At 42.2% G+C, this 18,273-nt stretch overlaps 2 protein-coding genes across 2 annotated transcripts in view; one reads left to right on the top strand and one right to left on the bottom strand.

Annotated features, from left to right (window-relative positions):
* Positions 1-18,273, bottom strand: part of SAMD13 (sterile alpha motif domain containing 13) — a 91,427-nt gene that overhangs the window by 4,456 nt on the left and 68,698 nt on the right. The gene's annotated exons all lie outside the window — the stretch shown is intronic.
* LOC136400278 (uricase) overlaps positions 1-18,273 on the top strand; it is a 29,849-nt gene that overhangs the window by 9,938 nt on the left and 1,638 nt on the right. Inside the window, exons 2-7 of the mRNA XM_066376664.1 lie at positions 1,268-1,486; positions 4,526-4,642; positions 4,742-4,820; positions 12,020-12,206; positions 14,431-14,554; positions 16,502-16,585. Coding sequence (XP_066232761.1) covers positions 1,268-1,486; positions 4,526-4,642; positions 4,742-4,820; positions 12,020-12,206; positions 14,431-14,554; positions 16,502-16,585 — 810 coding nt within the window. The remainder of the gene's footprint in view (positions 1-1,267; positions 1,487-4,525; positions 4,643-4,741; positions 4,821-12,019; positions 12,207-14,430; positions 14,555-16,501; positions 16,586-18,273) is intronic.

Below are 18,273 nucleotides of genomic sequence, written 5' to 3'. Positions count from 1 at the left end.
TTGAGGAACCACCATACTTTCTTCCATAATGGTTGTACTACTTTACATTCCCATCTGGTGATTTTTTTATGCAAACATATTTTTAGGCAGCCCTTGGCGTACCTGAGCATGTCACCCATGTGTGGTTAGCAGGTGAGATTCCTTCTCTGTGCCTTTCCCCAGATTCTCACTGAATATTGGTTTTTGTTTATTTTTGTCCCCCTTTTCATTACCATTTTAATGTTCAATTTCAATGTTAAATAAAATAAGTTTTTCTGACCCTCCTTCCTGCCTCTTCTTCTCCTTCCCGCCTCTTTTCTCAAACACCTATAACGCCCAGGCACAAGTCTTGTGGATCCTAGCAGTAGAGATGGACATATTTGCAAGCGAGAGCTCCCGCTTTGGACAAGGGTACCAGTGAATCAATCACCACGCTTTTATTAGGTGTCTCTTAGCTAAAAGCATAGCTTTCACTGCAGCCAGATGGCCCTGGCTCTGCACTTCCGAAGTTAATCTGGACCCTGTCACTAATTACTCTTCTTCCTGGCAGCAAGGAGAAGAAGCTATTTTCAAATTGTTTTTATTGATCACAGAGCATTTTCTCCAGAATATCACTCTCTAAAAAAAATTATTTCCGGTTAACATAGTCAAAATTTTTTATACAAGTAAGGCAGTTTACATCGTGGTTAGGAGTACACAACCTGGAGTCAACAGACCTAGGTGTGAATCCTTTAGCTATGTGTGCTAGGACAAATTGCTTAAGCTCTTTGAACCTCAGTTTTTCCCTCTGTAAAATGGGAATAGTATTAGTTCTCAGAGCTGTTATAAGAGTTAATTATAACAGGGATTAAATAAAACAGAGTAGTTTGGCTCACGAGGTACAGTTATTATTATTACTTATTATCATCAAGAAAGCCATCTACCCATCTGTCTTGAGGCCTGGCTACAGTTTCACCTGTTAGTTATGATTCTCTTTTCTCCATACAAGTTCTTATTCTTCTTCAAAAGTAAGATATGATCTGATTCTCACCTTTTATAGTAATAGCAAACCCCTCACTTAATGTTGATAGGTTCTTGGAACTATGGTGAAACAACATTATTGTGAAACCATTTTTACCACAGGCTAATGGATATAAATAAGAGTTAAGTTAGTATGACATCTGATCAACAGTATAACAAAATGATTTTAGGACCTGCTATATATGATAAAATTAGGCTTAAAAAATTGCAGTTGACTTTTTGCTTTTATTTAACCCTTTTCAATAAAATGACTATATTTCCATTGCAGAATGATGAGGTGGAGTTTGTCCGAACTGGCTATGGGAAGGATATGGTAAAAGTTCTCCATATTCAGCGAGATGGAAAATATCACAGTATTAAAGAGGTGGCAACTTCAGTGCAACTTACCCTGAGCTCCAAAAAGGATTATGTACATGGAGATAATTCAGACATCATCCCTACAGACACCATCAAGAACACAGTTCATGTCTTGGCAAAGTTCAAAGGAGTATGTGTTATTCTTCTTAGATGCTGCCAATCTTGTTGCAGAATTCACTATTCTATAACATGACAATATTATTTGCTTATTTCAAGTTCCCTTTGCTTTTTAACCCAATTTTTACATTTAAGCTATTAAAATTTTTTTCTTTTCCATTCTGAAATTTCCAGCCTTACAGAAAAGCTTGGTTGTTTTTTGTTTGTTCATTTGTTTGCTTTTAAAACTCACTTCTTTGTTCTCTTTTCTTGGATCTCAACTCTACACATTTTAGGTAGAAAATCCTATTAAAGAATTTTAAGTTATCTCTTAATTAGGATCATTGGCAAATCGAGGTCCTGAGAGTGTTTCAGAATAGAAATTTAAACAATGCTGTCATGCATTTTGGGGGTCTTTTTGTGTGTGTATGTGAGAGGCGGGGAGATAGAGAGACAGATTCCCTATGCACCCTTATCAGGATCCACCTGGCAACCCCATCTATAGCCGATGCTTGAGTACAGACCTATTTTTAGCACCTGAGTCCATTGCACTTAGACCAACAGAGCCATACTCAGTGCCAGGGGCTAACGTCTGATCCAATGGAGCCACTGGCTGTGGGAGAGGAAGAGGGAGAGAAGGGGAGAAAGAGGGAGAGAGAAGCAGATGATTGCTTCTCCTGTGTGCCCTGACTGGGAATTAAACCCAGGATGTCCATATGCTGGGCCCATGCTCTATCCACTGAGACAGAGCTGCATTTTCTGAGTCTTATTAATTTTTCCTCTTAATATGGTTTGCATTTATAGAAAAAAATAGCATTTTTCTTCTTGGTGCTACTATAGAAGAAAATCTTAAGTATAAGTTACATTTTTAAGTTCGTTTGTTCAACTTAATCCTTCCTAATTTTCCCAAATCCATGATCATTTAGCATCCATATATGGTGGCAATTAAAGTTTTCAAAAGGGCCTTGGAACTGATAGAATCTGATATTTCAGCACTTTTACCTTGAGTTTCTTTAAGTATAAGTAAAACTGCTGGGCCACCAGAAGATTTCTGAGCAATTCAAGATAATTTTTTTATTTGCCAAGAAGCTTAAAAAGACATGAATTGTAGACTGGAAATCTTTCCTCATGCTTTGCATGAACTCCACACCCACAAAATGAACAAACTCATTGAAATATGAGTCCTGCAAAGCATATCTCCACCCTGAACCTCTCTCTGGCTCATGAGAACAGCCCCGCAAGCACAGACATGGAAAGAGGCATTGCTCTCTTAAAAAAAATAAATTGAAAATAGGTTTTTGTACTACACTAAAAAAGAGAGCTGGGTAACACAGTTTCTTAAATTTTCTGTACCGTGTGGGAGGTACAGAAAAGTGACGGAATGAATCTGGTTGTTAGAAACTATTGAGCTTGGCCTGTGGGGGCCCAGTGGATAGAGCATCAACCTGGAAGGCTGCGGGCACCAGTTCAAGGGCCTGGGCTTGCCCTGTTAGGCACATACAACAAGCAAGAAGCAAACAATGAAAAACTAAAGTGAAACAACTATGAGTTGATATTTCTCACTCCTCCCCCTTTGTAAAATCAATGAATAAATCTTTAAAAACTATTTAAATTCATTCATTTTAGATAGAATTACCATATAACATTTTATCCAAACCAGAAGTTTTTTCTTATTTTTTAATTGGGGTCTAGTTGACATACAACATTGTATTAGTTTCAGGTGTATAGCATAATGATTTGATATTTGTATATACTGTGAAATAATCAGTAAGTCTAGTGAACACAGTCACCATATATAGTTTCAGAATTTTTTTTCTAGTGATAACTTTTAAGAATTTCTTTCTTAGCCACTTTCAAATATGCAATATAGTCTTATTAACTGCAGTCTCCATGCTGCACCTTTCATCCCCATGACCTATTTATAACTGGAAGTTTATACCTTTGACTTCCTTTATTCATTTGACTCCATTTTGTTCATTCCTCACCCCTCACCTCTGGCAACCACCAATCTGTTCTCTGCATTTATGAGCTTGGTTTTATTTCTTTGTTTTAGATTCTTCATATAAATGAGATTATACAGCATTTGTCTTTCTTCATTTGACTTACTTTGCTTAGCATAATGCCCTCAAGTTCCATCCATGTTGCTGCAAATGGCAGAATAATACTCTATTATGTATATATAGGTGTATGTTTGTATGTGTGTGTGTATGATATATATATATATCTCACATTTTCTTTATCCATTCGTCCATTGATGGATATTTAGGCTATTTTCACATCTTGGCTACTGTAATAATGCTGCAAGAAACAGGGGTGCACATATCTTTTCAAATTAGTGCTTTCGTTTTCCAAACCAAGACACTCCTGAGAGTAGAATAGGATCCCATTACTAGTTATTCTGGGACAACAGGTATAATGGGTTTCATAATATCAGAACTATCCTGGGAAAACCTCTACAAATAGTTCATGTTAATTATAGGCAAAACCATAATATGTAGACTATGATAGTGCCATAAAACATTGCCTAGAGATTAATATGAAGAATTTGTGTGGAAGTAGGAAACAGCATTGGGGGGGGGGGGGGAGTGGAAGATGGTCAGCGGAAGGCCTGTTTGCAAGGCAGAAAACTGACATGGCCCTTCATTAACATTTTCCCTTGGAAAACCAGGAGGCCTCTTTGCCAAGCTCATAAAGAGGCCAGTGTGTTTTGGAGTATACTGTAGTGCCGTGGTCAGTGTGGGTGACTATAGGTGTCAACTGAGCTCACTGTGACGGGCATCTGAACGGAAGTTCCTTTTTGCTAATCCACTGATTGACACATCTCCAACAAAGCAGGTTTCTTTTTAAAACAGGATAGTCTCATTCAGTGTTGATGATTTATTAATAACACTTAGGAGTCCTTGTGAAAATGTGAAATAACTGCCAATTTGTCTCTCAAGAGTCTTTCTAAATCCATGTTTCTCTGACTCTAGAAAGCACTTGATCAGGAAAGAGAACTCTATGGATATTAAAATTAATTTTAAATGGGGTGCTTCTGATCACTAGCTCACTAGCATTCTTTTTTTTTTTACAGATCAAGAACATAGAAACTTTTGCTGTGAATATCTGTGAACATTTCCTTTCTGCTTTTAATCACGTCGTCAGAGCGCAAGTCTACATGGAGGAAGTCCCTTGGAAGCGGTTTGAAAAGGTTACTTCATTTATTTATGCTCTTAGTTTCATGAAAGAAACTGGCTTTATGACATATGCCAACATTTTACTGGAAACAATGTTTTATTCTAATTTTCAGAACGGAGTTAAGCATGTCCACGCATTTATTCACACTCCGACTGGAACGCACTTCTGTGACGTTGAACAGATGAGGAACGGTGAGAAAATATTTGTCATGCTTTGATTCTGTCATAGCAATTTCAGTGTTTTTTTTTTTTATTCTAAACTACTCTGTTTATTAACACCAAGGAAAACCGTAGAGAATTTTGAAGGCTTTTAAATATGAGATGGAAATGAGCATTGTGACTTTTAAAAAAATGTTTATTTTTTATTGAATTTATTAGGGAGACATTGGTTAATAAAATTATATAGGTTTCAGGTGTATGATTCTATAATACATCAGTGACTTTGGATTATATTTTTTTAAAAATCTACTTTTTTTGTATTTTTCCTAAGTGAGAAGCAGGGGGTGTAGGAGTGGGGGTGGGTGGGTAAGGGTGGGGGGCGGGATGGCAGACAGACAGACTCCAGCATGCGCCCACCGGGATCCACCTAGCATACCCACCAGGGGGCAATGCTCTGCGTATCTGGGGCATTGCTCTGCTGCAACCGGAGCCATCCTCAGCGCCCCAGGCCAAGTTTGCTCCAATGGAGCTTTAGCTGCATGAGGGGAAGAGAGAGAGAGAGAGAGAGAGAGAGAGAGAGAGGAGGACTTCCATACACCGGGCCAACGCTCTACCGCTGAGCCAACCGGCCAGGGCCACAATCTACTTTTGATCTTTAAAACATAAAAATGAAATAATGCTTTTTGCAACAAATCTGAGAATTAAATGAAGTAGATAATTTTTATTACCTGGTTTTGAGGTAAGGGGGAAAAAATGGCCCAGGCTGACAAAAAAAGCAAATCTCTTAACTTTCTGACCAGTACTTTTAGTATCATGCTGTGCTTTAATTTTAATAACCTTACAGAAAATATCTACTGAATTACAATTAAGTTTCTCTGATGTTATATTTGCATAATTTTAAAACTACCAGTATTATTACTATAAAAATAAACCTCACTTAAAATAGCAATAATAATTCCATAGTTCTTTCTACTTACCAAGAAATTTAAAAATTAACTGTGGAACATAATTACAACAACAGCAGGCTTGAAAGTAGCACACAGCACTTCTCCTAGAGAGAACCCAATCACACAGCCTCACCTAACAATAAGGGAGATTGGGAAATGTAGTTTAGCCAGGAGGAAGAGGAAATAGATTTAGTGAACAGTTAACAGTCTCTGCCACAAGAAGGTTAAGAAGTGTGGGTTAAAAGAAGATCAAAGAGAAACTGTGCCGTTTGGCAAATAGGTCTTTGGTGAATTTCACAAGAATATTTTAGCGGAGCCCTGGAGGTGAAGTGGAGTGGCCAAGCACAGGACTCTCCTGGTCATAAGAAGAAAACAGGCTGTTCTTTACACCCTTGTTCTTTCCAGGAATTTCCAGGAGTCATCATCTGCCTGAATTGTAGTCACCTGGCTGCTGTAGAGTGGAAAACTAGTCACCATAATGAGGCCAAAGCTCTCTCTTTCTGCAGAAAGCCACAAAACTTCAGGGTATTGCCGTCATTGTGGCAGTGTTCCCAGAAGCTCCAGCTTGGCTCATCCAGAATCCAGCGTCCCTCTGACATCCTGTGGGGCTGGTAGGGATTAGGGTATGGCATCTGTTGCCTTGAGGATAGGCAGTATGTATGTGCACAGCACACATGTGAGAGTGCACATCTTCCAGGGTTGTGTGTATGAAGATGACATTTGTACTCTGTATCTTCTTAGAGAGTGACGATCTATACTCTTTGGATAGCAAAGTTTAATTCTTCATTTGCTTATTATCTAAGAGTTGAAACTATGAGTTAAATCAATATACAAATATTGTTGTAAGGAATGCCCTTGTCTAGGCTTAACTGAAGAAAATAATCATTACTTTACACACACACACACACACACACACACACACACACACACACACACACACACAATATCAAGCCACAGGGTGAAGGCTGTCATCACAAACCTCTAAGTAAGGCTTTTGGTGGGGGGCTTACTAGGTTGGTGAGAATTCTGCCCCTTCAAAAACATGCACTTAGTCACACATTCAGCCCTGCAACTCCCCAAAGGGACTTTTCCCAGCAATATATATATATAACTGGGTTTCTCCTAGTGGATTGGATTCATTCTTATCAATTGAGTAAACATTTATAAAAAGCCTACTGAATCTCAAGCACCATTTTAGGCCCTGAAAATTGCTGTAAAACTCCCATTGCATCATTTAGTGTACTTTTAGCTGTCTCAAACTCTGATAGTTCTGTAAGATAATCTGGAAGCGAGAAAGAAATTTGTTCACCCATAGGATGAGAACTATTATGTTTATGACTTCCCAAACTCTGACAGGAGAGCTAGGCTCTGCATGTGTGACGCAGGCTGTTGGTATAAGTGTTATATGGGACCTGGATATTCCAAACTCTCTCTTTCATGGCTCTCTGTGAACTAGAAGCTTAGCCAAGCCTTGAAGTCACTGGGACGGTGGAGTTACTAATTTGAACTTTACTGGGCCCCAGCCTCTGCACTGTTTGAATTATAACTCATCAAATTTCTCCCAGACTGACACTAATTATAAAAATTCACAGCTAAGCCATGGATTGGGAAATGAAGATAAGTTCTCATCTAAGAGAGACTGTATTTTCATGGTGGAAAAAAAATCTACTCACAGGGACACCAGTGGGAGTAGGAGGATAGTTTTAAGGGAGGAATGATGAAAGGGAAGTCCTGGAGAACAGATTTAAAAGTTATCAAGCTGGGCAGACTGTAGAAGTGGGAGACCCAGGACAGAGATGACCACTGTCAAGAAGACCCTTTATGTCCTTTAGATATCAACACCAAAACGCTCTTCATTTCCCCCAAAAGAAGAGTCCTTGGTAAACCCAAGGTCTTTGAAAATTATCTTGATTTTCCCCTACTTGTACAAAAGCACGGTGAACTTCCTTCCTTCTGGATGACGTCACCTCTCCCTACCCAGAATTGCACAGAGGGAGCTCCCACTCCCCCTGCATGAGCTAAATGGACTCTCAAAGGCAAATGATATTTAATTGATCTTCACTTTTTCTAGCACTTAGCAAATTTGAGGTTTTCTATGAGAATGATTTAATATCGTTTTAAAATATTCTGCTTTTAGCTATTTGTGTCCTTTTTTGGGGGTGTTAAATGTAGAAGCAATTATCCTTTTCATGACAGGATTTTTTGTCTTGGCTCAGTAAAGCTTTGTACCTCGTGACACCTGACGCGTAGGTAAAGAATTGGGCTTTTCTATTAATTTGCAGCGAGTTTCTTTCCCTTAAAGAACTAAAGGGCGAGGTGTATGCTGCTCTGAGAGATAAACCACAATCTGTTCAGTGTGTAGGAGGACACTAAGCGCTAGGAAAGATTATATTCTAGCAAAGTGAAATGCGAAAATCTTCTTTTTGCGTTACTTCATAACCACGGCAGAAAGGCAAAGAAAAAAAAGCTGATTAAGTGGTTTAATGAAAGTAACCTAGAAAGGACAGTCTTTTTGGTTGAATTATTTCTAGTTCATTTACACTGGAATCTTTTTTAGAGTGTGTGAGGCATCATATTTTTAGTTGATGGGCCCATGAATTTGAAAGGCTCGGGTTCTTACCAGTGTTCAGAAAGCTGGGGCTCTGCCAACAGAGGAGATAAAATAAGCTCTCCGATTTCATCCAGAGTCTAATGTGTGCCAAGGAAAAAATATTTCACAGTCAAAGAGAATAGGTTTCATGTTGTTTTTGTTCACAGAATGATGAGTGCCCCAGAAGAGATGGTTCGCATTCTGCCCAAACTGACAATTACTGAACTGTCTTTGGGAATATGAGACATTTTATTCTGTGTGAAACTGAGGCCAAAATACATTGGAAAATGCACTGCTTTCTCCATTTTCGGATTCTAGCAAGAAAGTAGATCATTGCAAAGTGGCCTGGCAGGAGTGACACTCCTGGGAGATCAATAATCTCATCCGTGGGGCTTGAGGTGGATCAGGATGGTACATCAGTAGTTTCAGAACCCAGGAAGCCTCTGTAAAACATGGAAAATGTTTACAGGTGGCTGGAGTTCTACGAAAAAGCCAGTTATAGCAAAATTATAAAAACCTTTATAGAGCATTTTCTATGGGGAGGCCATTCTGCTAAGTCCTTTATGTGTATTGTCTTAGACATCTATCTAGTCTAGGAAATAGATATGGCCATTATCTCCATTTGACAGGTGAGAAAATCAAGGTAGAGAGAGGTTAAGTAATTTTCTCAGGGGAATAGAGCTCATAAATTGGAAAGGAGAGGCGTGGAAAGTGCTGAGATTTGAATTTAGGGAATACAAGGCCTAAGGCTGTGTGTTCAACCATTAGGCAACAGTGTGTCCAGGAATCCTTTTAGGATGAAGGCGATTGGAGGAGTTAAAGTCTTTTCTGGCTTACATGGACACTGGCAATCAAGGCCAGCTGTCTAGGAAAAGATAAAATAGGTCAAGTTCGCTGGTGTTTCTCCTTCACCTTCTCTTATCACACTTCAAGGATTCCTGCTACTTGTTTGAATCCTCCTCTGGATTGCCAATTCACTTTTCATTTCCATAGGATTTTTTTAGAAGGGATTATTGTTGGAAATAGATTATGGTATTAGTTTATAAAAGTTTAAGGAATCAGTCTTTTAAGGGGTCTTTGTATTTCAACAGGACATTGTTAAAAAATAAAAAGTTTTCAAGACACATAGAGGCTACCTTTAAAAGTGATGTTTTAATTTCCATTTCAGAACAATGGAGATGGTATTTTTCAGTCTTGGGGCTCTATCTGAGGCCCCCAAAGCACACTACAGAGTGGCAAGTGACAACTTTTTTATCTCCTGGAAAGGCCTCTTATTGTAAAGAAATGGGGAGAGTTAAAGGAAGGAGAAAGCTTTAACTTTCCCCATTGTGTGAATGGGAGGAATCCAAAAAGGAGAAAGAATAGCATGGAATCTTACAATGGGGTACTGATTTCAAACTCTACCTCTGCCAATTCTTACTCATGTGATAATGGGCAAATGATTAAAGTCCCCTGTATAAAAATATTTACATAATAGTGTTTTGAGAATTAAGAAAGATAAAGACCAAAAAAGATAATAGATAACTAACTTCATGCTGGTAGTCAAGACGTTCTTACTAATGCTGATCGCTGCCTCCTCTCCCCTTGCCACACTACGTATTAGAGCTGTGGGTCAGGGTAATCAATAAGGGCAATGGAAAAGACTGATGAAGGAGAACTATGTAGGAGAGACGTAATTGTGAGAAACTCATCTGTTGATGTAAATCAATCTTGCTGCATTCACTCATTCATTCATTCAACAGATACTGATTACTTCTACAATTCTCTCAGATTGGAGACTTAGACTCACTTGGGTCGGCTCCACATTGCATTTAGAAATGCCGATTTTTCAGAACCATGTCTTCATACAGCTAGAATCTGAAGAACCCTGCCAACTTGAAAGTATTTAAGCATTGCTGGTTTCTTTTTCCCTTCTGATTCTTCTGCAGATATAGCTTTCAATAAGAATTTTGGAACATTAAACGATACCATTTTGAGTTTTACCACATTCTCTTGTACCACTCCGGCCAGAACATCTTATTTAATCAGTACATTTTTAATCAGCAGATCCACCACTAACCACTGGCCATTGCTCTCTCTGGTAGATGCACACATGGCCGGAATAATATCAAAATATAGTCACTGTTTATCTACTTCTGAAACTCCACAGCTCCTGAACTAACTACAGCGATTGAAACCACTCCTATGATGTGAACCATTGGATTATTAAGAGCTGCCCTGGATTGTAATTGAAGATCATGAGTTACATTTTTATTCTTCAACTAAGATCATGTACAACATAGTGATGCCAGACAACTCCAGTCCTTGATTTATATACTACACAGGCCAGAAAAGTTAGATATTAATAAGAACTAATTTCAAGACTGAAAACAGGTGACCTTAGTCATCCTGCCATGGCACTGTGCTAGTGTGTGTGTGGGGGTACCCAAGTGCCCCCTGAATGTCCAGCCTCACCAGCCTTCACATATAATTCAGACCACAGGGATATTAATTCCTGAGTTTTCCTGGTCTTGTAACTCTCTCCTTACAAAACCTCTGGGCCTCTCCAGCCAAACTCTCCTGCCTTTGACAGCCTGAGGGTCAGTCTCATGTGTTCAGGGAGAAGTTGGCACCCACTGGGTACAGTACAGCTTCTGCCTCACTGGCTCTTCTCAGCTTTGGCTTTGCCAGTTCTCGCTGCTGCTTAGAAAGAATGGTGTTCTCCACAGAGCACTGTGCCCTGGGGCTTCTCAGTGTGTCATCTGATGCCATGTTCTCTTCAGCCTTCACCAAACTGTTGGAGCTACCATGTATCCCACATAGAAAAAGAAAAAGACAATTGTCCCCTCACTAACTGTGTGCTCTACCTGCCACCTGGGCCCTGAACTAAAATCACCTGGTACACAAGCAAACAGATTATTCAGATTATGCCTATCAGCCCTCACCTCCCCCATTCACCTCATGAGATGACATCAGGGGCTGCAGGAGAGCCCCATCATCCCTTCCATTGTGTTCATCTCTGCCCTCTCCCCTAGGTGCTCTTGAACCAACTCTGTCTCTTTTGCTTCAGCCAGAAAACAAGAGCCTTCATGGGCATTCCCTTAGGCCTTGCGTGTCTTCAGCCTCATCTTCCCAATCTCCATTCAGGCTCAGTCAGGCTTACGCTGTTGTCCATTCATGATGTTGTTTGGTTTTGTTGAGTTCATAACAATAAGGGAACCGAGGGTCTAGTGGTGATTAGAGTCATAAGTCAGTATAGGCAATTAACATGAAGACTACCCCCATAAAGAGGGTCACAGCAACAGGCAAAACTGCTCTGTAGGAGCTTATTAAGTTATTTCAGCACGATTGTTTGTTGAATGAGATGCAACTGAGAAAGTGGAAGGCATTTGGCCTGGGAGACAACCCTACATGCATCTGAGAGGAACACATCCATTTTGGTTGGCTTCAACACAACATGGAGATTTAATCTCTGACATTCATTTCTCCAAGAGCAGAAGAGGGCATGGAGTCATGAAATCCAGATGGAGGGGAAGACACACCATCCTCCTCATTTGGACTTCAGAGGACTGGGGGAGACAGAACACATGGGCAGTGACGCAGTTCTCTGTACGAGCTCGGTGTGCCACATTTGAATGGCCAAGGTCCTCGGGGCTAGGTGTCAGTCAGGAGGCACTGTCTTGTTTATGACCCCTCCTATCTTTTACTTGAAACAGGACCTCCAGTCATTCATTCTGGAATCAAAGACCTCAAGGTCTTGAAAACGACCCAGTCTGGATTTGAAGGATTCATTAAGGACCAGTTTACCACCCTCCCTGAGGTGAAGGACCGGTGCTTCGCCACCCAAGTGTACTGCAAGTGGCGCTACCAGCAGGGCAGAGACGTGGACTTTGAGGCTACCTGGTAGGAGCATGCGCTAGGGCCTGGTGCTGGCGCAGGCAGTGTCTGCCCTTGTTCCCGAGGCCTGGATTTCCTGAAGTCTTCGATTAGAAATGGAAACTTAGAGGCCAATCAATTCAACTTTCCCACCATTCAAAATCTCTTCTGTTGGATAACAGAAAGCCAATGGCCTTACTTTAAGTTAGTAAATCTGTACTTGAAATCTCAGACACTACTAGCAATAATGACCTTGAATGAACCACCTGATTTTCATGACTTTCTGCTTCTAACTGTTTAAGTCAGTAGTACTCAATATTGTGTTATCAGAATCACATGGAAGCTTGTTAGAATGCATGTCGCTGGACCCACCCTCAAAGCTTCTGACTCTGTAGGTCTAGGGTGAGGCCAAGAAGTTGCATATCTAACAAACTCCTAGGTGATGCTCATACTGCTGGACCAGTGGCTACATGTTCAGGACTTCTGCATCAAGTGAGGATAATGATATTGCCCGCAATACTTCATCGCAGATGCAGAAAGCGCTAAACTAGTGTGACCAATTTGTCCCAGGCTGGGTCACCCCAGACTAAACTCAAAATGAGAGAACATTCACCAAAGCACTTTATAAATGTTAAATACCTTAACAATATAAAGGTATGATTATCATTATAATAGCCTCTGAACTCCTAGAATTTACTTCTCACCAGGCATCTCATTTCTTTGCTGAAGCTCTAGTCTAGTGATTAGAAACTTCTACTCTATGATGAGCTGGAATCTGCCCCCAGGGTGCTTGTTCCCACTGGTCCAGCTTTGCTCTTCTCCTTTGTTTATATGATAGGTTGGAAAATGCTTAAAGAGAACCTCACTTCAATCTTATTTTGCCTTTTTTTTTTAAGTGAGAGGAGGGGAGATAGTGAGACAGACACCCACATGCGCTCCAACTGGGATCCACCTGGCCACCCTGTCTGGGGCTGATGCTTGAATCAACAGAGCTATCTTCAGCACCTGAAGCTGAGGTGCTTGGACTGAGCTATCCTCAGTGCCTGGGGCCAATGCTTGAACCAATCGAGCCATTGGTTGTGGGATGGGAAGAGAGAGAGAGAAGGGGGAGAGGAAGGGGAAGAGAAGCAGATTGTTTGCTTCTCTTGTGTGCCTTCACCAGGAATCCAACCCAGGATGTCCATACACTGGGTCAACACTCTATCCACTGAACCAACCAGCCAAGGCCTTATTTTACCTTTTTTTATTTCAAGTGTTTCCCACGGGCAGCAGCCTGATGCATTTATGTTGAAAAGAGTGCAAACTTGAGCATGCCCGAGTCAGGGTGCAATCGGGCATCCAACTGAAGAGAAGGATCTGAAGTTGATCATTTCACTTTTTAAGCTCAGACTAAAAAGCTCCTCATCTCTAAATTGGGGATAAAAATAGTACCTGCTTCAGGTATATTTAGAGACTTCAGTGAAGTAATCACATAAAATATTTAATGCAGAGAAAACCCCCCTAAAACCTAACAATTCAAGAAACCAGCCAAGCTGAGCAGTGAGAGCACTAGAGTACTTGGGAGTCATCTGCGTAGACATGGAGGACGATTTACCCTGGAATTCCCACTGTGCCCTGGTGCCAGACTGTGAAGATAGCCTAATGATGCTCAATATGTTTGTTGAATGGCAGTGTGTATGTGTGTGTGTGTGTGTGTGTGTGTATGTGTGTGTATAAGGGAATGGGAAGTGGGATTTTTTAAATATATTACAAGATATTAATTTCTTCAAAAATCAACAATAGCCCTGGCCGAATGGATCAGTAGTAGAGCACTGGCCTGGCCTGTGGAAGTCCTGGGTTTGATATCCAGCCAGGGCACACAGGAGAAGCGCCCGTCTGCTTCTCCACCCTTCCCCCTCTCCTTCCTCTCTGTCTCTTTTCCCCTCCCACAGCCAAGGCTCCATTGGAGTAAAGTTGGTCTGGGTGCTGAGGATGGCTCCATGACCTCTCCCTCAGGCACTAGAATGTCTATGGTTGCAATGGAGCAATGCTCTGGATGGGCAGAGCATCGCCCCCTGCTGGGCATGCTGGGTGGATCCCGGTCGGGTGCATGTGGGAGTCTGGGAGTCTGTCTCTCTGCCTCCCTGCTTCTCACTTCAGAAAAATACAAATATATATATATCTCAACAACAAAAATTTGTTTTGAGGGACAGTAAGGTCACTGCTTCTTAACTCCCATGATGAGTTTTTAGTTCTCTTTTCTGTGTTTTAGGGACACTGTTCGGAACATTGTCTTGGAGAAATTTGCTGGACCCTATGACAAAGGCGAGTACTCCCCTTCCGTCCAGAAGACCCTCTATGACATCCAGGTGCTCTCCCTGAGCCAGGCTCCTGAGGTACGTTGTATTGCTTGCCACTCTGTGGACTGAGAGAACTTGTGTCTCCTGTCAGCTCTGAGAAAGAGCGGAGAGTTAAAATAGGAAAGTGGAAGACACATGAAAAAGGACATCTGTTGTTGTTCAAAAGCTTGTTATAGCAAGTGAGAAGAGAGCAAAAAATGGAAAAATCTGTCCAACCTGAAAACACAGGCCACTGCTAGAGTTCCTTAGTTTTGCTGAAAATTCTTTGAGTCTCTTCAACCTGCCACAATGTAAGCCTCATATTCAGGACACTCAGATGCCCTGCAGGAGAGAGAGTTAGACCAACAGTGTATGTTGCAGGAGATCCAGAGAATGAAGGATGGATGCAGAGAGGTTCCATTCATCCGTTCATCCATTCATCCATCTATTTGATATTACTGAAGCATTATTATGTCTCTCTCAAAACACGAGGAATACAAAGATAAATTGAACATGGTCCCTACCCTCAAAGATCTAATCATTCAATGAAAGAAGAAAATAAGTAAACTAACAATACAATAGAGAATAGAGTATTATGGAAATAACAGAAGAAGGCAGCAAACTCAGAAATAGGGTTAGGGCCAGCCAGGCTTTCTAGAGGGAGAAGTATTTGAGTTGCATCTTAAGAGACACATGGAGGTCATCCAGGTTCACACTCAAAAGTGATGGAGCAGGGTAGGTATGAAGACAGGAGGCAGCATGGAATAGCCATTTCAGTTGAGGGTCTGCCATATATGAAGCTCCACAGGGAGCATCTTTCTGTGTGCCTGGAGATAAGGCAAAAACTGATCAGGAGGCTTGTGTGGTCATACTTATAGCCTCTGCTTTTTCCTGAAGGCTCTCAGGAACCGCTTACGGGTTTAAGCAGGGTATGGTGCCACCAGATCTGCCCTCCAGAAAAGTCAGTCTGAAGGAAGTGTAATAAATTAAAGGGACAGTGAACAAGAACTGTTGAAAGGCTGTTGCAGAAATCGGGAAAAATGGGCCTGCACTAAGAAAGAGTCCTCCTGACCTGGGCAGGAGCCCTGGCCCAGCACTGCGGGGTTGCTTCAGGCCTCCTGGCTGTGCTTCTTTCCACTGGAGGAAAGGTCAGTGGGACCGAGGCTAAACTCCCTCCAGGAGCCCATGCATCCCCTCCAGGCTTTTTTGGGATACCCATAATCCAGAATTTCCTTCCCAAATAACCCTGAAGCTAATTCTCAAAACTGAGCATGTCTCTTCCTTAGACTCACCCTCTGGGGCGCAGGTCATGTCATCAGTGTGGGCACCTTAGGCCTGAGAGGGGGCAACAAGTGAGATGTTTGCAGGGGTGGATGGGACTTAATATGCTAGCCGAGGTATCCACTCAACCAAGAACAGGAAAGAAAATGGAGGGGCCAGGGCTGAGGGCTGACTCCTCCCACACCACCACGTCCTGGCACGGCACTGAAAGGGGTCGGAGAAATTTAAATTAGAACCTAGCCTTCCACATTGTTATGAAGGTATATTTGCCAAGTTAGAGGGATAGAGCATATTTCACTCAAAAGCTTTTTTTTTAGCTTGATTTATAACTTTTAAATCTGTAGACATCTGGTAGGTGGGCCTCCCATTATACTCTTACCCCAGGGCCCACACGTGCTGGGAAAGGCCTGGAGAGGTGGGGTGGGATGAGGAGGGGTGTAGGAGACTGACTGGCCAGCCCCCAGAGGCCAGTTAGATGCTGAACAGGTCTCCCTAGTTTCTGATCCAAGAAGCTCTCGCTTTTCTGAGAAGCAGTTTTCGTACGTGAAGAGAAGAAGACTGGGTCCACCATCTCGTAACAGAGAACAGTGTCGGGCAGTAGAGGAACATCAGAGGTTGTCTCAGAGACCGATACGGACTGGTGGGCAGGTGTGGGAGGGGGGAGTGGCAGAGAGATAGGTTCACAGTTGCCCAATGTGTGATGTATATTATTGTGGTTTCCAGATAGAAGATATAGAAATCAGCCTGCCAAATATTCACTACTTTAACATAGACATGTCTAAAATGGGACTGATCAACAAGGACGAGGTAAGACCTTTAAAAATCCTTAAAATACATTTCTTCTCCTAGCCCTCTTTATACACTTGGGATGATAATATTACTGACCAAAACTCTTTTTTTAATTTTTATTTATTTGTTTGTTTGTTTATTTATTTTGTATTTTTCTGAAGTTGGAAACGGGGAGGCAGTCAGACAAACTCCCGCATGTGCCCAACCAGGATCCACCCGGCACGCCCACCAGGGGGCGTCGCTCTGCCGCAACCAGAGCCATTCTAGCGCCTGAGGCAGAGGCCACAGAACCATCCCCAGGGCCCGGGCCAACTTTGCTCCAATGGAACCTTGGCTGCAGGAGGGGCCAAAAGTCTTAAGAGCTGTTGCTTATGGAATATTTTATAGTTGTCGCTGATTAGAGCCCTGAAATTCTGGACTTCTCAATACCTGTGGCTTGAGTACCCTGAGGGTGGACTAGTGATTATAGGGAAGGGCTGGAATTCACAGACAGTGAAAGGCAGAGAGAGAACAGAGTGTGCCCGAGGAAGCAGCTCTGAGCTTGCTTTCTCTGAAAGTGCCAAACAAGGCCACAGCTTCCCTGTTTTCCCACCACGAGGTGATAAGGAGAAAAGAAAAGCTTCTCTTTTCATCTCTCCCGTCATCTCTAACTTTTGATTAAGTAGTCAATTCAGTAAGCATCCAATGTACACAAAAAAGATGAAAGCGTATTTGTGTTTCCACTTGCAGTTACAGAAGGGGGAAATTCATGTTTTGAAAGGAAGCCACATCTTGAGAAAGCTCTTGCTAAGACTGGCTTATTTTTAGCCCTGGCAGAAGGTTAAACCGAGTCGGTGTGTCTGATGGGACAGCCTGAGGTCCTGACAGGTAGCCCACTGTAGCCAGTCCTGGGACAAAGAACTGTCCCTCTCCTCTTGGACCACTTTCAGAATGGTGGGATTCCTGTATTTGATCCATTCTTCTACAGGCTTCTAGAATATGGAAAATGCCATTCTGGTAGCTTCCTTTAGTATGTGGAAGGAACTGGGTAGGGAGGGCCACCTGTGAGCATGGTGTGCTGTCACAGACTCATGTCCTTTGGTGAACAAAGACAATGAAGGAGTCCAGAAGGTCCCACCCCCAATTCTGCCACCCCAGGTCAGTAGCCTTATTAGACACACTCCTTCTGGCCCTGCACCTTGTTTCCTTGGTCTGCAGGGTATTCTGGTGGCTCCACCAGGCTGTGCACACCACAGCTGCATGTGGAGGCTGAGGCAGCCCTGGGGAGCAGAGGTCGCGCTCAGTGCCTGCCTGCCATGGCCGACACAGGGCCGGGCTGCAGAGGGCAGCCATGACCCCATGACCCCACACCCTGGCCATTCCGCTGAGGGTTGGGGGAGGCACAGCATACTGCAGAGGAAGGAAAGGATATTTATCAGCAGAATGCTGTTAATTAGGATGGAAAGAATTTTTAAATGATTATCTTCTCAAGGAGAGGTACCTAAAAGTATTCTTGGCTATGCCCACCAATGGTGAAATGAATGTGCCCCACACAGAAAAAGGCTAAGGAACCATGACTAGAGAGAGCAATGCTTAGTTCAGATCCGTCCACCCCACTCCCACCCACAGAGAAGAGGGTCTCCTCAGGGTCCTTGACACTAACCTGACCCCAGCTCAAAGGCCTGCCCATGGGCTGAGGCCACAGTGTCCCTTGCTCTAAGAAGTCA

Source organism: Saccopteryx leptura, chromosome 3 (assembly GCF_036850995.1).
Source record: "Saccopteryx leptura isolate mSacLep1 chromosome 3, mSacLep1_pri_phased_curated, whole genome shotgun sequence".
NCBI lineage: Eukaryota > Metazoa > Chordata > Mammalia > Chiroptera > Emballonuridae > Saccopteryx > Saccopteryx leptura.
Note: the sequence above shows the minus strand (reverse complement) of the source record. Positions and strands in the feature narration are given on the sequence as shown.